We start from the raw sequence: 16,986 nt of genomic DNA on the forward strand, positions 1-16,986 counted from the left end.
CTTGCCTCCATCTACCTGTCTTCCCCCTTCTCTCTATCTCTAGTCTCTCCATCTCTTCCATCCCTTCATCTCCCTCTCATGTCTTCATCTTCCAGCTCTCCTATTTCTTCATCTTTTATCCTCCCATCTTACCCCCATCCCTCTATCTTCCACCCTGCTCTTTCCCTCTGATTTCAGTCTTCCCATCCCTCCATTTTCTATTCCTCCACCTCTCCATTTCTCCTCCATTTTTCCCATCTTTCCATCCTTCTGCCTCCAATCTCTCCACCTCCCTCTCACGCCTTCATCTTCTGTGTCTCCTGTCTCTCCATCTTTTATCCTTCCACCTTCCTCCCCTCTCTCCATCTTCCATCTCACTGTTTCCCTTTGACTTCAGCCTTGCATCTCCCCATCCGTCCGTCTTCCACCCTTCCATCTCTCCCCACCTTTCCATTTTCCCCATCCCTTTATCTCCCATCCTTCCACCTCCCTCCCATCCCTACACATTCCCTCCCAGTCCCCCGTCTCTCCCGCCTCTCCCTTCTTCTTCTCCTCCTCCTCCTCCCCCCGTCCCCCCCCGCGCCTCCTCCTCCTCCTCCTCCCCCGCCCGGTACCGCATTGCCGTAGTGCGGGGGGGCCGCTGCATTGCGCTGCCGCCGTCGATAGGTGGGCCCCTCCCGCGGAGATAAAGGCGGCGGAGCCCAAGCCGGCAGCCTCTGGCCGCCCCGACCGCCGCCCCGGTAAGAGCTGCGGGACCCCGGCGGGATGGGGGGGGACAACCGGGATGCGGGGGGGGGGTGTCCTGCCCCAGGGGCTGCGGGGGATCAGTGCCCTCCCTCCCCCTCCCGTGCGTGGGTGCTGTCAGCCCCTGGGGTGGGGGGTACCCCGAGAAGGGAAAGGATGGGGCTGGACCATTCCTTCATCCCGCAGGTGCGTCTTCCCGCAGGTGGGAAATAACACGCAAGCCGTGGTGCTTCAGAACATGAAAATCCTTCTAAAGGTTGTGCATGAGGAGGAAAACCTGATAATCCCCCCCGAGCTCCCCCCTCCTTCCCCCCACCCTGCCTTTAGAATCATAGAATCCTCGAATGATTTGGGTTGGAAGGACCTTAAAGATCATCTCGTTCCAACCCCCCTGCCATGGGCAGGGATGCCTTTAGCTCCCTAGGGAAGGAATAAAAAAAAAATAAAAAATTCCCAATTCCCAAAGAGATCCTGCATCTCCCCCCGTGTGCCACGGGTCTGCAGGGGGGAGAGGGACCCGCACCCAGGACTGGGAGCTCCGGGACCGGGCATCACAGTGGAGCCGCAAAACGGCCAGATCCGGGCTGGCTGGGTTCAAGGGCAGGAGGGACGGGACAGCCGCGGCTCCTGCTGCCCAGGGAAGCTTCTCGCTGGGAATGTTATCACCCGCATGACTGAATCGCTATTAGAGCAGCAAACTCCTCCTGACCTCCTTTACTTCTATGGGCAGATTCGTGAAATTGGATTTTATTAGACGTCAGATTAAAGCTCCTAATTGTGCCCGGTTTGTGTGCAGCTGCAGAGTCATGGCAACGCCGGGAGATGCCAGGACAGCTCCCCGGATACGTCCGTTTGCGTTTTTAGCCTCCTCCCTCTGTTCCATCCAGTTTCATGGCAGCAAAATATAATAACCCCCCCCAGTGCAGGCTCAGAGGAGCCCTCGGCAGCCCCACTGTTCGCAGCCCTGCTTGGGGGAGCAGGCGAGGGCTATTTTTGTCCACCCCATTTTGCAGACACCCTGTTGTCACCTGAACTGTGCCCAGCGGGGGAGTGGTGAGGGCAGCCCGGGAGGACGGGCACCCTCGGCTCCTCCCGGGGCACCCACGACATGGAGGAGATGCCCTCGGGTTTGGAAAGAGCGAGAAGGCAGCGGAAGCAGCCCTGAGTCGCAGGGAGGTTTTCCAGGGAGGAAGGGCACCTTCGAAGCATCGATGACGTAGCCCTGGGAACTGGGGGTCTCCGCGAGGGCGGTGGAGGGCAAGATGCCGAAAAACACGGCATCTTGCTGAGACTTGGAGGCTGGACGTGGCAGCCCGAAATAGCCCGGCTGGCCTCCTCCGGGGGCAGGCTGGCTCTGACCCAGCACGGGCAGAGCTGCCAGACGAGGCCGGGCACCCCCGGGCGCGTGGTCCAGCGGGAAGGTGGGGCGAGGGGAGGACAGCCTTTCCCGAAGGGCTGGGAGGGGGCTGGCACAGGGGGGCTCTTTTGACGCGCCTGCCTCTTCCCCCGCAGCCTCCCCCAAAAGGCAGCTGCGTTCCCACCGCCCTCCCCAGCGCCGCCCGCCCCGGCCAGCCCCGCGTAGCCCAGCAGCATGGGGAAGGAGAAGACGCACATCAACATCGTCGTCATCGGGCATGTGGACTCTGGGAAATCCACCACCACCGGGCACCTCATCTACAAATGCGGGGGCATCGACAAACGGACCATTGAGAAATTTGAGAAGGAGGCTGCCGAGGTGAGGAGTCCGCCCCTCAGCCTGTCCCCAGCCCGCATTCCCGCCCGCGGGGATGCTCCACGCTGATCCCCACGAGTATCCCGCAGGCAGTATTCCCCTTTTGCTGGTGCTGCCCTTCTCTTACCTTCTATTTCTCCCTTTGTTCCCATCTATTTTTCTCCCTCTGCACCCCTGGGTCTTCCCGACTTCTCTGGCCTTGGGAAAATAGGCCATTTGGGCGCTCGCCACCCTCTTTTCCGGAGCTGGGGGACTCCCAGCTGCCGGCTGTTAATGAGGGCAGGGGCACGGCGAGGTCTGCAAGATGGGTTAGGGAACCAGCAGTAATCACCAGGATTCTGGAAAAGCCACAAATCATGGTGCTTCAAGGCATGAAATTCCTTCTAAATTCAGTGCATGGTGGGGAAAACCTGATAATCCCTCACTGCCAAGGTCAGGGCTGCCTGAATTTCACTCCCAAGCATCAGTTTCCAGTGCCGGCTGGGGACAAGGTGCAGCATCAGCTGAACCACTCATTTGATCCGGTTGAAAAACCCCATTCCCTTTTTCCTCAGGCAGGTGGTCTGGTGTGTAGTTTGATTGGTAGCCTATGCTACAGAAAAGCTGGCTAGAAATCTGAGCATTTAAGTTAAATTCTTTTGTTTGACCCTTATAATGGGGGCATTTGTAACAATTTTATCGTGCGTGCATTTAGAAGCTGTCACACAGCAAAGCACCACCCGATACCTGCAATGTGGCAAAGCCCGAGGTTAAAGAGGAAGAAACAGTCTTGGGAAGAAAAATGTGAATTGGGAGTCCTGAGAAATTAATGATGGTAAATTCTAGAGAGGTGGGTGAGCCGGGAACAGCCTGGCTGTGTTATCCATAGGGCAGCTCCTGTCACTCAGAAGATGGCTTGTCGTCATCGCTCTGGTAATGCAGATACCCCTCCTTTCTCTCTCTCTCTCTCTCTTTTTTTTTTTTTTTTTTTTTTTTTCTGGTCAAGATCCCACATTTCATTGACAAAAAGAAAAATTTACAGAGCTGCCACTCTTGATTTCACATTTTGCTGTCTGTCTTAACCTTTTTAATTTGCTGATAGCATCTGAGCTAAATCCCTTATTTTCCTGCCTTACTTTCAGCCTTTTTTCCCCATCCTTAAGCAAAGAGCCTCTTCCTTCATACAAAATGATCCCTTTCCCTTGATTTAAAATGATTGCTGATATCCTTCCATAAATTCCCCCCCTTTACCTATAAGGTCAGATAAGGCATGATAAGGTTATCGTCGATGTGATTGCAGTGATTTTAATTGAACAGACACTTTCACTGACTTGCCAGGATCTGCGGGCACAGGAGGCTGCTATTAATAGCCTATTGACTGAGCTTACAGACTCCATTTTCTGATGCAAGGCTGGGGAAGGGTTTGCTTCCATTAGGTGGCATTCACAGGAAATGGAGGCCTGCGTGCACCCAAAAAGCCAACAAAAAACCCAGGGTCTGTTATTTTATTTAAGAGAAAAGAATGAGGATTTCTCCCTTTTTTTTTTTCTTCTGATTCAAGGGCAGAGGTAACAGTATCTCTGAAAGAGGAGTTGTTCTGTTTTTTAAAAAAATAAATAATCAGTATTTGTGGCCTCCAAATAGAAAGCTGTCCCTCCGCTGGGGTTCGATCAGGGAAAATCAGGCTATTTCTGGCACTGAACAGGGAAGGTATTGTGCAGAGCTAGATAATACCCTGGGTTTTTCAACACCAGCTCTGGGTAACTGAATACACCCCGTGAAAGGAGGGAAACTGCTTGCTAAATAAAGGATCTCATTTGTCTTCACTTTACGTGTGATGCCAAGCTCTGGGGGGGTCTCACACGTGACGAGCAGCTGGTTGTGTGTGTGGACATGGCTGATGGCAAGAAGGTGCTGATTCCCACTCATCTGCCATGGGAGAGCCAGGGGTCTACTCTGTGCCTCAGTTTCCCCTTCCAGAAGGGAGGGAATAGGCTGCTGATGGGGGAGAGGCTGCGGGATGTGCTGATTGACCTCCTGCCCGAGAAGAGCCCATTGTTAGTGCAATGCACAAATGCACCATTCCCTGCTGTATCTCCATCCCCAGCAGTAAATGAGCACACTCTGATGACTCCTCCCTGTTCCCTGGGAAGGGGGAGTTTGATGTGCATGCTGGAAAGGTTTAACTTGGCCCCATCCCTGGATGTGCTCAAGGCCAAGTTGGATGGGATTTGGAGCAACCTGGTCTAGTGGAAGGTGCCCCTGTCCATGGCAGGGGGGTTGGAATGAGATGACCTGTGAGGTCTTTTCCAACCCAAACCATTTTTTTGATTCTAAAAACCTCCAAGCTCCTGCTCTACCCCCTCCCTAAATCCAGTGTCAGGAGGATGCTCAGGAGCAGAGACTTGATTCTGGATTTTTCCATCCCAGTGAGAGCTCACAGCTTCCTAGTGGAGATGGGGCATCCCCTCCTCGACCTGGCATCCCCTCTGAGGAGGGGAAGTCTTGCCCCTGGCTTTAGGATTTTGCCTGTAATCCTCCGGAGCAAGCTGCAAAGTCATCGCAGCACTCAGCTGTTATGAAACAGGCTGTCACCATTAATTCCTTGTGCTGGCTGGGAACAGGGCTGGAGTGTGGGAGACGGAGCAGACCAGCCTCTGGGCATGGTGTGGGCAGGCCAGGTTTAGATGTGATGCTGCCTTCTCTTTCGTGGGGAGGCTCATCACTGGAGCGTTTGGTACCTGCCATTGGGAAGTGCTTCCCTCTGACTGGTGATTGGTAATGGGCCAGAAGAAACTGTGGTTGCAGAGAACAGAGGGATGGATGGATGGGAGCAGGGTATCACAGCTCTAACCTTGCATAGCAGTAGACCATTAAATCACCTGCAAAAGACCTAAATTCCTTTCTCTACCTTAAAACTCCCTTGTTTCTGAGGCCAAGAGCTGAAGGCTGCAGCCCATTTTAACCCCTCGCTTTGGCCAGGCTCCTCTGACTGCCCCAGCCCACAGCGGGGTCAGCAAGGGTGGGCTTGCTGGGCCCCATCTCCACCTTGGCAGGATCCCAGCTCAGACTGGGAGCATGACCTCCATGCTGGAGGGAAATCCAGCTCCCCCTGGTGCCATGACGTCAAAGGGCTCCAACCCAAAGGAGAAGGCACTTCAGAAGTGCCGCTGTGGTTTTACCAGGGAATGTGCTTTATCACAGGCAGAAAGATTTACTGGAGCTAATCTCCCCCAGCATGATTTCCTGCATTTCAATGTTGGCTGAGATTTTGGCCATTTGGCAACGACAGTTGGTCTGGCTGCAGCTCACAGTAGCTTTTCCTGTGAATTTGCACACTCTGTGGCAAAAATCAATCACATTTCTATTCTGCTCGTAGCAACCATCCCTCATTTCATTTTCTTTTAACCCGTTCCACTCCTACACCCCTCCCAGTTTTGGGCTCACTCATGCAGCAATGCCCTTTCCCATTAACCAGCTGCCTCACAGGTCTGAGTCATGGATTAAAATCACAGAATGAGAGAATCATTTAGTTGGAAAAGCCCTCTAAGATCACTGAGTCCAACCATTAACCCAGCACTGCCAAGCCCACCACTAGACCATATCCCTTCATGTGCATCTCTGTGAAACCATGGGAAATAAAACAAAATAGATCCCATAGACAGACCTTTTTCAATAACTCCATTAAGATGAGGAGATGGGATAAGTATATAAATATCCTCTCAGAGACATCTAGTGTGAGAAGAAGCAGCTTTCCATGTCTCTGTACAGGATTTCCCAGCAGCAGTGCAGTACCCTGGTGTTTCATGGAGGAGACCTCATGGGTTGCTGCCTTCAGGTCCTGCCCATCCAGCCCTACTCACAAATTCACTTCATGGCTCTTCTTCCAACCTCTCCTGCATCCTGTTGAGGAACGTGTTGAGAACAACATCTCCTTTCCCCTGTATTTATTAGTAAATAGACCACAGCTCTCACTGAATTTAGGGAATTTTGCCTTTAATGTTTGCAGTGTGACCCTGTGTGAGCTTGGGAAGTGCCCTGACGGGTGGGAGGCCATCAGCAGTGCCGTGGGCTTGGGTTTCTCACTGGTTCTTGCCTCTGTGTTGGCTAGATGGGGAAGGGGTCCTTCAAATACGCCTGGGTGCTGGACAAGCTGAAGGCCGAGCGCGAGCGTGGCATCACCATTGACATCTCGCTGTGGAAGTTTGAGACCACCAAGTACTACATCACCATCATTGATGCCCCTGGCCACAGGGACTTCATCAAGAACATGATCACCGGAACCTCCCAGGTGAGAAATGGGGCCCAGGGGGTGGGGGGCTGCTGGAGGGGGGAGGCTGAGCCTTGTTCACAAGCCCAAGGTCACATAGGTGCAGTGGGAGTCCTTTTGGAGGTGGGGAGTTGAGAGAGAAAACGTTGAGGAGTGTCCAGCAGGGTCCACCCAAGAGGCTGGTGGCACCAGAGACCCAGCACGCCATGGTCCTGCACCTCCCTGGGTGTCTGGGACAAAGGGTGTCTTTGGGCACAAAGAGGGGGTTTCTCCACCCCATTTCCACCCACATGAGAAGGTGGGATGAATGTGGCCTGCCTGGGAGCTGGGACACTGTGAGCTACAGGCCTTTGTGTGAGGATATCTCCACATTATTTTAGCCTCAGCCAAATGAGATATACAGGAAACTTCCAACAGTCCACTAGGTTTTATTGGATAAAGGAGGCTCCACAGATCTTTTCTCCTTCCTTTTCCTCAAAACAGCTGTCTTTGTCGCACATCATGTTGCCAGACCCAATGGTCTACCCTTCCTGAGTAGGGTGGTTTCCTTTCATTGCATTGTGGGACATTCCTGCATCTCCCTGTGACTGATGGGTGCTGGGTGAACCCCAGCACATGCCCAGTGAGATTTCCATTGAGCTGCCAGTTGGGCTGGGCATGGCTTTTTGCCAAACCCAGGCAGCTTCTGCTGTGTATTCTGGGTACAAAAGTAATCTGGGGAACAGTTTCCATGGCTGGAGTCACACCCATCACCCAGAGAGGTTTTTTGTAAGACTTCAGGGGGGTTTAAATAAAACCTTGTCTGTAGATGATCAAGATGAGGTCCCGGTCAGAGTCCTGCATCCAAGAGGGATCCACCTCGGTTTCCCACCCACAAGGCAGAGCCATGTGGGGTTGGCAAGTCTGAAATAGCACAGCTGGGTCAGTTTTGAGGTGGATCAGCAGGATTATGGGTAGCATCTAGCAGGGAGTCATCTGGAACTCCTTCAAAGCCCTCAGGGGTGTCACCAGGGCCATGCTCTCTGGGGACAGCAGCAGCTCATTTGCTCTCTCCCCTAGGCTGACTGTGCTGTCCTGATTGTCGCTGCTGGCGTGGGTGAATTTGAAGCCGGCATCTCCAAGAACGGGCAGACCCGCGAGCACGCCCTGCTGGCTTACACCCTGGGGGTGAAGCAGCTCATCGTGGGCATCAACAAGATGGATTCCACAGAGCCCCCCTACAGCGAGAAACGCTACGATGAAATCGTCAAGGAGGTCAGCGCCTACATCAAGAAGATCGGCTACAACCCGGCCACAGTTCCCTTCGTGCCCATCTCGGGCTGGCATGGAGACAACATGCTGGAGCCCTCTCCCAATGTAAGTGTGCCTTGTGTTAGACTTCTCCCCCCACCCCGGGGATCCTGACCCGGGCTGAAGATGAACTCTGTGCTCTGCAAACCTTTCGTGTGCCGGTTGTGCACAAAGGCCCATGCTGGCAGCACAGATGATGTGCCATGGAGCTCTGCTTGGCCCTGGGCAGGATGAATGGGCTCACTGTTCATGGGTGCTGTGCCCTGGCCAGGCACTCCAGCAGCTAAACATGAGCATCTTCAGGAAATGATCTTGCTGGCTTTGCTTCTGGGCCGGGACTTGAAGTTTTTGCCTTGTCAGAACTCACAGTGACGTTAGAGCAGCAATTGTCACTCTCAGCAGGAGCAGCGGGTGTGTTTTTAGGGCATTGTTTTCTGATGGGAATAACACAGTCTGGTGTCAGGCTTGGAGCAGTTCCCCCCCTGCAGCCAGGCTCCCTCATGCTGGGTCTCAGTCCCCTTTCCCACTGATGCTCTGTGTTGCTGCGATGGCCAAAGCTCCAGTTCCAGTGCTGGGATCTCACTCCCAAAGGTGACGTTTTCTTGAGGAAGTACCAAGTTTTCCATGCCAAACCCAAAGTTCCGTAGAGCATCCATTTGGGGCTGCTCCTTTTCCAGTTGGTTTTTACTCCCTCTGTGATGAGGATGGTGGGGAGACAAAGGCAGGGTGCTCTGGGGGGGGCCTGTGCCATCAGTTCACACAACAGAAGGAAGAGCTTAGGAAGGATGGAGCTTTTGGCAGACAGGCTGCCCGTAACACTTATCTGACACTGGTTTTGTTGGAGGAAAAGCTACCCCAGGGTTAGTCTTCTAAAGAAGTGATGGTCTGGAAAGTTCTGGCCAGAGGAAGGTCCCTGCTCTTCTGATGACTTCTGTGTGACCTTGAGCAAGTTGCTCAGACCCCAGGAATCTCTTGTGAAACCAATGGGAAATTTGATGTTTAGGGGGACTTCAGGACATCACCTGTGGATTACAGGGCAGGGCTTTGTGACAAGGGAGGCAATCCATGAGTCCAGCAGCAACTGAGGGAGGTCAGGGATCACAAGCCTGAGCGAGGGGAATTCTGCAATGCAAGCTCACACAGTCACAAAACACAGCTCCTGCCCTGCACAGGAAAGGCAGCTCACTTGGGATGGTTTGGAAGGAAGGAATTATCGGGGTGCTTGGGAGATTCCTGTTCCCTGAGGAGCAGAGCTGGGATAAAGGTCAGCCATGGCCATGCCAAACCCAGCCCCGTGGTTCCTGGGTGCCTCAATCAGGCAGGCTCCAAATGTCAGCAGCTGCTGGGCTGGGAAGATGATCCTGAACAATTCTCCTATTAATAGGCAGCAGAGGGGAGGCACAGAGCAGGAGGGGCTCAGTGGGCCCCTTCCTCCAGAGGGGTCTCAGGGCAGGTTCCCAGTGTAATGTGCTGCCTGAGAGAAGGCAGGGGGTGAAATAACTCTCTCCTTTGTCCTAAGGAGGCAGCTGGCTCCTGGGTGCTGCCTGAGCTGGGGAATTGGGAAGAAAACCTGGCCTGGTCTGGAACAGCATGAGCTCTGCTGGAGAGGGTGCAGGGACAGACTCCTCCTCCCCATATTGCACCATCACTAGGAAAGCTTAAGCAGGAACCTGGTGTAGATGTCTCTTCTCTCCTTCCTCGCCTGAAAAAGCTCTGATTATTTTCACTTCTAATTTCTGGACAGGTTTCACTGAAGCACAAGGCAGTCAAGTGACTTGTCTGTCTGTCAGGGGACTTATCAGAAAGTGGGGATTAGAGCCATGATGTCCCTGCAGCTCCTGTTGCCTCTGAGCAAAGGGGGTGTGGTGGTATGTCAGGCTGGAACCAGCTCTGTGTGGGAGACTCCAGCCCACATCCCTGTTGCACAGAATCCCAAGGCCAGCTGCAAAACATGACAGCTGGGCCGTGCTTCCATCAAAGTTTTGCACTCAAGAGCTTTTTGGGAAATGGGGTGTTCCGTGAAGCAGCTTTGTGGTGCTGCAGCTGGCAGAATGGGGCTGTTCCATGTGGTTTGGGAGACTTTCACCCCATGGTTTGCTGCAACCCAAACACACCCAGTCTCTGGTGCTAGGGAGTGCGGTGGCCTGGGGCTGCAGCTTCAACACTGGGGTGTGTGGGTGGGGATGTTGAGGTGCTCATGGGCTGGGGAAAGTCAGGGAAAGGCAACTGCTCTGTGCAATAGACTTTAAGTGTAAAAAAGCTGGAGCTCAGCTGTTATTTTGGGGGGCTGGAGCCTGTCTACCTGCAGGATTTGGTCAGATCCTGCTTTTGCCATAGGAGTGGTGGAGTAGGAATTGCTCTTTGGGAAGCAGATTTGGGGAATACATGACAGTGGTTTTATTTGGGTGGCCATAGGAGGCAGCACAAACCAGGTTTTACAGACGCTTTTCACCCTGAGGCCATGCTGAGGTTTCGCAGAGATTTGTTCCCAGAAGGCGTCTAAGTCTTTATCTGATTCTTGGCATGTCAGAAGTTCCCTGGAGAGAGGGATGGCTCTGACAGCCAGGTGTCATGGGCAGAGGTGGTCATTTTCCCATGTGCCAGAGCTGTGTGGGGCAGAGGGATGGGAGCTGTGGGCACTTGGTGGCTGTCATCCTCGAGAGCAGAGCCCGTGGGCAGGTGGCCACGGGGCAGCTGCTGGCACAGGTCCCTGCCTGGCGTTTGGGCCCTGCCACAGCAGAATGGGGGAAGGTCTGAGTCATCCTGCACATGACACGAGGCTCCCTCGCTGCCTGGATGGAGTTTTCATTTTGCCAAGCTGTTGCCTGGTGCTGGATCTGGCTGCAAGGCAAGAGCTGCAGTGCCCTGGGAAGAACCTGCTGCAAAAGTGTCCCCAGGCTCCTCCTGCCACTGCCACCAAGAAAGACAAGTGGTGTCAGACATGACCCTCTGAAGGGGGCTGACCTGAATGCTTTGGATGCAGGCTGAATTCCCTGGCTGCGTCCAGTCTTTCCCTCTCTCCTTCCCAAAGCTGGTGCAGATTGCAGGACAGGAAACCACCCTTGGCATAGCCACATCCTCCAGGGATGGCTGTGAAGCTGGGGGCACTTTGGGGGTCTTGCTTCACCCCGGCCCCCCATGCCCACTGCACTGTGCCACTGGTGTTGGTAAGGGAAAAAAGCCACATCCACAAAGTGTGTGATGGGGTTGGGACACACAGGAAGCATTTGACTCTGGAATGGGAAAATACTGTCTAACCCTCTCTGTGCAGAGGCAGGGGAATGGCCTTGCAGACTCTGATCTCTGCTTGTTGTATTAGGGTTGTCTCAGACCCAGGACTAAATTTTTCTTGCTAGCAAGCTCCAGGTGCTGCTACAACATCCAGATGTGCAGCATCATCCCAATAAAGCACTGCAGTTCCCTGCATTAAACCATGGCTGCTGCCGAGCACATTTCCATTCCTCTCCATCTCTTTCTGGCCAATTTTTAGTTTCAAAGGTCCAATTTAGCTCAGGAGAAGGGAACATCTATGAAAAACAATCCTCTCTCTCAGCAGCTGGGTTTCCAGCATCCTCCCAAGCCAGGATTTAGAATCCAGACCTTGGGGGGGGGGTGATAGCAAGACTGAGTGGGGAGAAGCATTTGTCTGGGGCTCCCTTTGGAGGAACTTGGTTCCCAGGACTGAAGGTTGAGCACTTTGTAGCCGGGACTTGGCTGCAGACCCTGTGTTCCCTGTGCTGGAGGCAGCATTCCTGGAGGAATCCAGGATCCAGGCAGCTGGTGCAGTGCCCATGGGTTGTGTTGGAAGTGGGACTGTGAGTTTGGTGGCTTTAACCACTTCCATCCTTTTTCTCCCATTAATGGATGTCTTGCTCATTTCTAGAAGAGAGAGGAGAAGATTGAGCAAAGCAGGGCAAATAAGCCTGCAGGGATGGTGGAGTGGAAGGAGCTCCCCAGCCCCCTGGTAAAGCCAGGACATGGCAGGACTGACTGTATGGAGGTTGTCCTGGTGGGACATCTCTCTGGGTTCACCTCTGGGTGCTGAGGACAGGCACACTCAGAGAATGTTGTAAGTGCTCAAGGCCACGCTGGATGGGCCTTGGAGCAACCTGGTCTCATGGAAGATGTCCCTGCCCATGCCAGAGGGGTGGAAAAAGATCGTCTTTAAGGTCTCATCCAACCTGAACCATTCTGTGATTCCATAGTTCTCTGTTGCTGCTCTCTTCCCAGATGCCTTGGTTCAAAGGCTGGAAGGTGGAGCGCAAAGAAGGCAACGCCAGTGGCGTGTCCCTGTTGGAGGCCCTGGACACCATCCTGCCCCCGACCCGCCCCACAGACAAACCCCTGCGCCTGCCCCTCCAGGATGTCTACAAGATTGGAGGTGAGCCCTGCCACTCCTCTGCCTTAGCTGGAGTCTTCATTCCATGGGAATGTGGGAATGACATTTCCAGGTGTTGGGAAACTGGAGGGATTTGATTCTTCAAACCAGAGATAATGTTGGAGAAAAGGGTGGTAGCTGCAGGGCAAAGGCCCCATTTGAGCCTGGGCTGTCTGGGGTGGAGGAGACATGCCCAAAGGTGCCCAGGGACCAGAAAGGACCAGCAGGTTTGTGAGCTGTCCCCAGGGAACACATGATGCCCAAATGGCTGCAAATTTGTGTGTCCCAGAGATCATGGCTGGCCAGGCAAGGTGGAGGCAGCAAAAAGCATTCTGTGACCCCGATGAGGGACAAGACCAGCAGGGAGGGCCGCTGAAGCTGGTGCAGCTTGGCTGTGACCTGCCCAAGCTTCCCAAATGCTGGTGTCCATCATCGGCACGTCCTCCTGCCGAGCTGTGCCAGCCATGTAGGGAGCGCCGCGGCTGACACGTGTCCCCTTCCCTCTGGAGAGGTGATGGGGACACTTTGCTCAGCTATAAATACCCTGTGAGCTCTCTGACCTGCTGGCATAAGTGGACAGCACTGCTGACTCCCTGGGGGCTGGATCAGGCAGGCACAGACTTCTCCAGCCCTTTCCCACACTTTTCCAAGGACACATGCACTGCAAGGGTTGAACATGGGATTTAGCAGGGTTTTTAATGCAGGCTGCTCTTGTTTGCAGTGGAGATGAAAAGTGGTTAGAGGTCTGTGTCCTCCCCTAGCTCAGCTGGGGCAAAGAGATCTGGTTTTACTGGGAGGCAGGTCCTTGGGGAGCTGAGACACCATGGGAAGAGGGAAGGTGGAGGCAGCAGGGTGGATGTGGAGGAGCAGATGGGTCCAGCCAACCTCCTCAATCTCTTCAATGTTGTTTCTCTCAATCATTCTTCACCTGCCTCCAAAGGGGAATTTTCCCAAAATCTCCTGGTGACACAGGTTGTAAAAGATCCCAATCATTTAATGAGCCACCCTCATTTTCTGTCACAGCTGGTGGTGTGGCCGTCAGGGATGCGTACAGTGTTGTTGCACACATGCTATGATGTCCCAGTCCTCCATGCAGGAGATGCCACAGCTGCTCCAGGAGAAGAACTCTTGGGGCATGTGGATTGTCAGGACTTTCTGACTGGGTTACTTCTTATTTACAAAACTTTGAGTAGGAAGGATGGACTCTTAACACTTTTCAAGACCCCAGTGTTGATCTGCTGAAAACTTGGAGGTTTTGGGCAAGGAGCAAACATGTTCTTTGGTGAAAACCACCAAAGATGTCTTGCTTTTGCTGAATCCAGGCTCTGGCCCAGCAACATACCAAGCAGATTGAACTTTGCTGCACTCTGTCCTTGTCTCCACAGGGATTGGCACCGTCCCCGTGGGCCGAGTGGAGACCGGAATCCTGCGGCCTGGCATGGTGGTCACCTTTGCCCCTGTGAACATCACCACTGAGGTGAAATCCGTGGAGATGCACCATGAGGCCCTGAGCGAGGCTCTGCCTGGGGACAATGTTGGCTTCAACGTGAAGAACGTCTCGGTGAAGGACATCCGCCGCGGGAACGTCTGCGGGGACAGCAAGTCGGACCCGCCGCAGGAGGCAGCGCAGTTCACGTCTCAGGTGAGCAGGGCTGGTGATGCCACCATGCCTCATTTGCCACCGTGCCCAAGCTCCTAGCCTTGCCATGACACTGCTCTGTCCCTCAGGTGATCATCCTGAACCACCCTGGCCAGATCAGTGCTGGCTACTCGCCCGTCATCGACTGCCACACCGCACACATCGCCTGCAAGTTTGCCGAGCTGAAGGAGAAGATTGACCGGCGCTCCGGCAAGAAACTGGAGGACAACCCCAAGTCCCTGAAGTCGGGTGATGCAGCCATCGTGGAGATGATCCCTGGCAAGCCCATGTGTGTGGAGAGCTTCTCCCAGTACCCACCCCTTGGTAAGGGAACAGCTCTTTGGAGGTCTCCTGTGGAGGAGTATGAGGGCTCTGTGGGGGCAGAGCTCACATCAGACATGCTGAGCTTCTCCCAGCTGGATGGGGAGGGAGCTGAGGATGTTTTGTTGCTGCCCCATGTGCTGGTAGGCTGGGGTGGGGCAGGCTCTCTGCTGAGCTGAGTTTCCAAAGGTTGGGTTTTCCCTCTGGGAGCAATGAGGTTTCCTTCACGGTCACTAAACCCTGATAGGTTCTGAACACAGAAACATTTTTCCAGTTTCCTCCTCTCTGCCCTAAAACAACTAGTCAGGAGAAGAAAGAGGGAAGTTTGCTCAGTGGAGGCCACCTTTTAAAGTAGGGAAGTGCCATGCTTGAGTTCTAGGATGGTTTGGATTGGAAGGGACATAAAAGGCCATCTTGTTCCACCCCCCTGCCATGGTCAGGGACACTTTCCACTAGACCAGGTTGATATTGCCCATCTGGAAGCTTCAGCAATGCTGGGAGCTTGCAGAGAAGAGATGGGGTTTAAGTTTAAAAAATATTAATTTAAACAGAGGGGAGCATCAGTACCCAGGGTGGTCAGAGAAAGGATTTATAGCTCAGGAACCTGCTCCAAGGGCAGGGGTAACACATGGCACCATGAATGGGGGTGTAGATCCCACCACCACTCTCCCAGAAGAGCTCAGCCTCAGTGTCTCACTCACATTCCCCCTCTCTCCGTCCCTCAGGCCGCTTCGCTGTCCGTGACATGCGGCAGACCGTGGCCGTGGGCGTCATCAAGAACGTGGAGAAGAAGAGCGGTGGAGCCGGGAAAGTCACCAAGTCTGCCCAGAAGGCCCAGAAGGCTGGCAAATGAATCGTGGGCTCCCAGTGCATCGCGCAGAAACCATCCCTGACACCAGGACGCTGCCACCGTCTCCCCCGGGCGCACGTGTGCACATCAGCTTGTAAGAGTTTATATGTCAACGACTGGATGCTCACCATTAAGGTCCAGTGGAAATTCTTTAAAAGGAAAAGCATGTTCCAGCGTTTGTGAGGCTTCATGTTAATTTTACCAATAAAACTGGTGCAACATCCACAGTGGAAAAAAAAAAAAACAAACCAACAAAACCAGACAAACCCCCCCTCCCAAAAAAAACCAAAACAAACCAACCAACCCAAAAGGTGTGGAGCTGTGTGTGTGTGCATCTGTCATTGAGAGGGGCTGGGTTGGGTGGGGATTGCGTAGTCCCACCTAGAGTAGATGGTGGGGTCGGCACAGGAGGGCCTGGGATGGAAGGAAGGAGGAAGGAGGACAGTTGGGAGCCCATATTCAGGGCATTAGCCAGCACCCAGCCCTTCCCCAGCTTGCACCCCTTGACCTGGGTGATTCCCCCAGCCTGAAGCAGTGACAGCTCTCACAGCAGTTGTGATACTCTCCTTAACCAGCTCAAGATTCTAAAATCATTTTCCAGGACCTTTATTATATTTTTTCCATGCAAAATAGGCTTAAATTGACCTCCTAGCTATGCCACTGAAAGGAAGGAAAATAGAGCACCCCATGTCTCCTGGAAGGGCGAGCAGCATCACTTTTGGTCTCTGTCATGCCCCATCATTTTGGGAGAAGTGGCTGAGACTGCCTTCTCTCCCCACCTGCTGCTCTGCCTCACACATGGTTGATCCCCCAGCCCTTTCCAAACAACACAATAGCAACATTTCTTCCTGATTGAAGCCCAGACATGACTCAGGTCTCACAAGAAGCCCCAAAACGCGTGGTCTTCACCCAGGGCGGTGTTTTGACTTCCATCACAATCTTGCAGCCCCAGGCAAAGCGTGCACCTCTCCCAGCTCCACTCAGTGCAGCTGTCCCAGTCCAAAGGGCTGTGGATGCTGAGTGGTTGGGATTGACCAAACAGCAACAGCCAGGAGCTGTGAGGGGGAAAGAGTGGGAGCACCGAGTGTGAGGAGGAGCAGTAGATGGTACAATGGACCAGGCAGAAGGAGGGAGGTGGTGTGAGAGTTGTGCTGCCGCTACAGCATTGTGGGGATGTTTCCAAGGGCCATTTCCTCCCTGAAGGAGGCATTAGCAGCGTGCTGGGGCATCCTGAGCTGGTCTGTGCCTCTGACTCGGCTTTCAGGAGGAGACAGTGCTGGGAACAGGCGGCCCTACACGGTCTCTGTGAAGGGCAGCATCGTGCGAGGCCCTTCCCAGGAGAGCTGCAGAGGCACAAGTATCATCATTGCTGTTTGTGTCACAAAGCCCTTAATGATCCTAATTAACATCTGATGCTCTGCAGCACTGAGTGTCCCCAGGCAGAGCCTCAAGGAGCTGATATCAAGCTGAATTACAGAGAGCTCTGCATGAACTCACCCTGCCTGCTCCCCAGACACTCTCCCCATCCCATGTTTGGGTCTGACAGCCCACGGACATGGCTCCCTGGGCTAAGATCCCCAAAACTGTGCACAGGCCACCAAGGCTCCTCACCCCTCTCCGCACACCCCACATCCACCAGCTTCATCCACAGAAACCAATTTGATGCCCAAGGTCTTTGCAGTACTGGGCTCTCTGAAGTGCTGTGTCCTTGGCAATCCACGAATTGGAAGAGGATCTGGGCATCCCTGCGAGGCACAGCACAGCCACGGGGGAAGGCTGTTTTCCCACTGATAGTTTAATCTCA

At 53.8% G+C, this 16,986-nt stretch overlaps 1 protein-coding gene across 1 annotated transcript; it reads left to right on the forward strand.

Moving 5' to 3' along the window:
- The first annotated feature begins 653 nt into the window (after positions 1-653).
- EEF1A2 (eukaryotic translation elongation factor 1 alpha 2) lies at positions 654-15,405 on the forward strand. Its single transcript, XM_069034319.1, has 8 exons — positions 654-719; positions 2,236-2,458; positions 6,546-6,725; positions 7,764-8,060; positions 12,225-12,375; positions 13,758-14,014; positions 14,101-14,335; positions 15,058-15,405. The coding sequence occupies exons 2-8, from the start codon at positions 2,315-2,317 to the stop codon at positions 15,183-15,185; spliced, it is 1,392 nt and encodes a 463-aa protein (XP_068890420.1). The 5' UTR covers positions 654-719; positions 2,236-2,314; the 3' UTR covers positions 15,186-15,405.
- The last annotated feature ends 1,581 nt before the right edge of the window (positions 15,406-16,986 follow it).

This window comes from Aphelocoma coerulescens, chromosome 20, assembly GCF_041296385.1.
Source record: "Aphelocoma coerulescens isolate FSJ_1873_10779 chromosome 20, UR_Acoe_1.0, whole genome shotgun sequence".
Classification (NCBI taxonomy): domain Eukaryota; kingdom Metazoa; phylum Chordata; class Aves; order Passeriformes; family Corvidae; genus Aphelocoma; species Aphelocoma coerulescens.

Coding starts and splice junctions, on each gene's coding strand:
- EEF1A2 (XM_069034319.1), top strand. CDS start 2,315: ATGGGGAAGGAGAAGACGCACATCAACATCGTCGTCATCGGGCATGTG. Junction 2,459..6,545: donor TTGAGAAGGAGGCTGCCGAG/GTGAGGAGTCCG, acceptor TGTGTTGGCTAG/ATGGGGAAGGGGTCCTTCAA. Junction 8,061..12,224: donor TGCTGGAGCCCTCTCCCAAT/GTAAGTGTGCCT, acceptor CTCTCTTCCCAG/ATGCCTTGGTTCAAAGGCTG.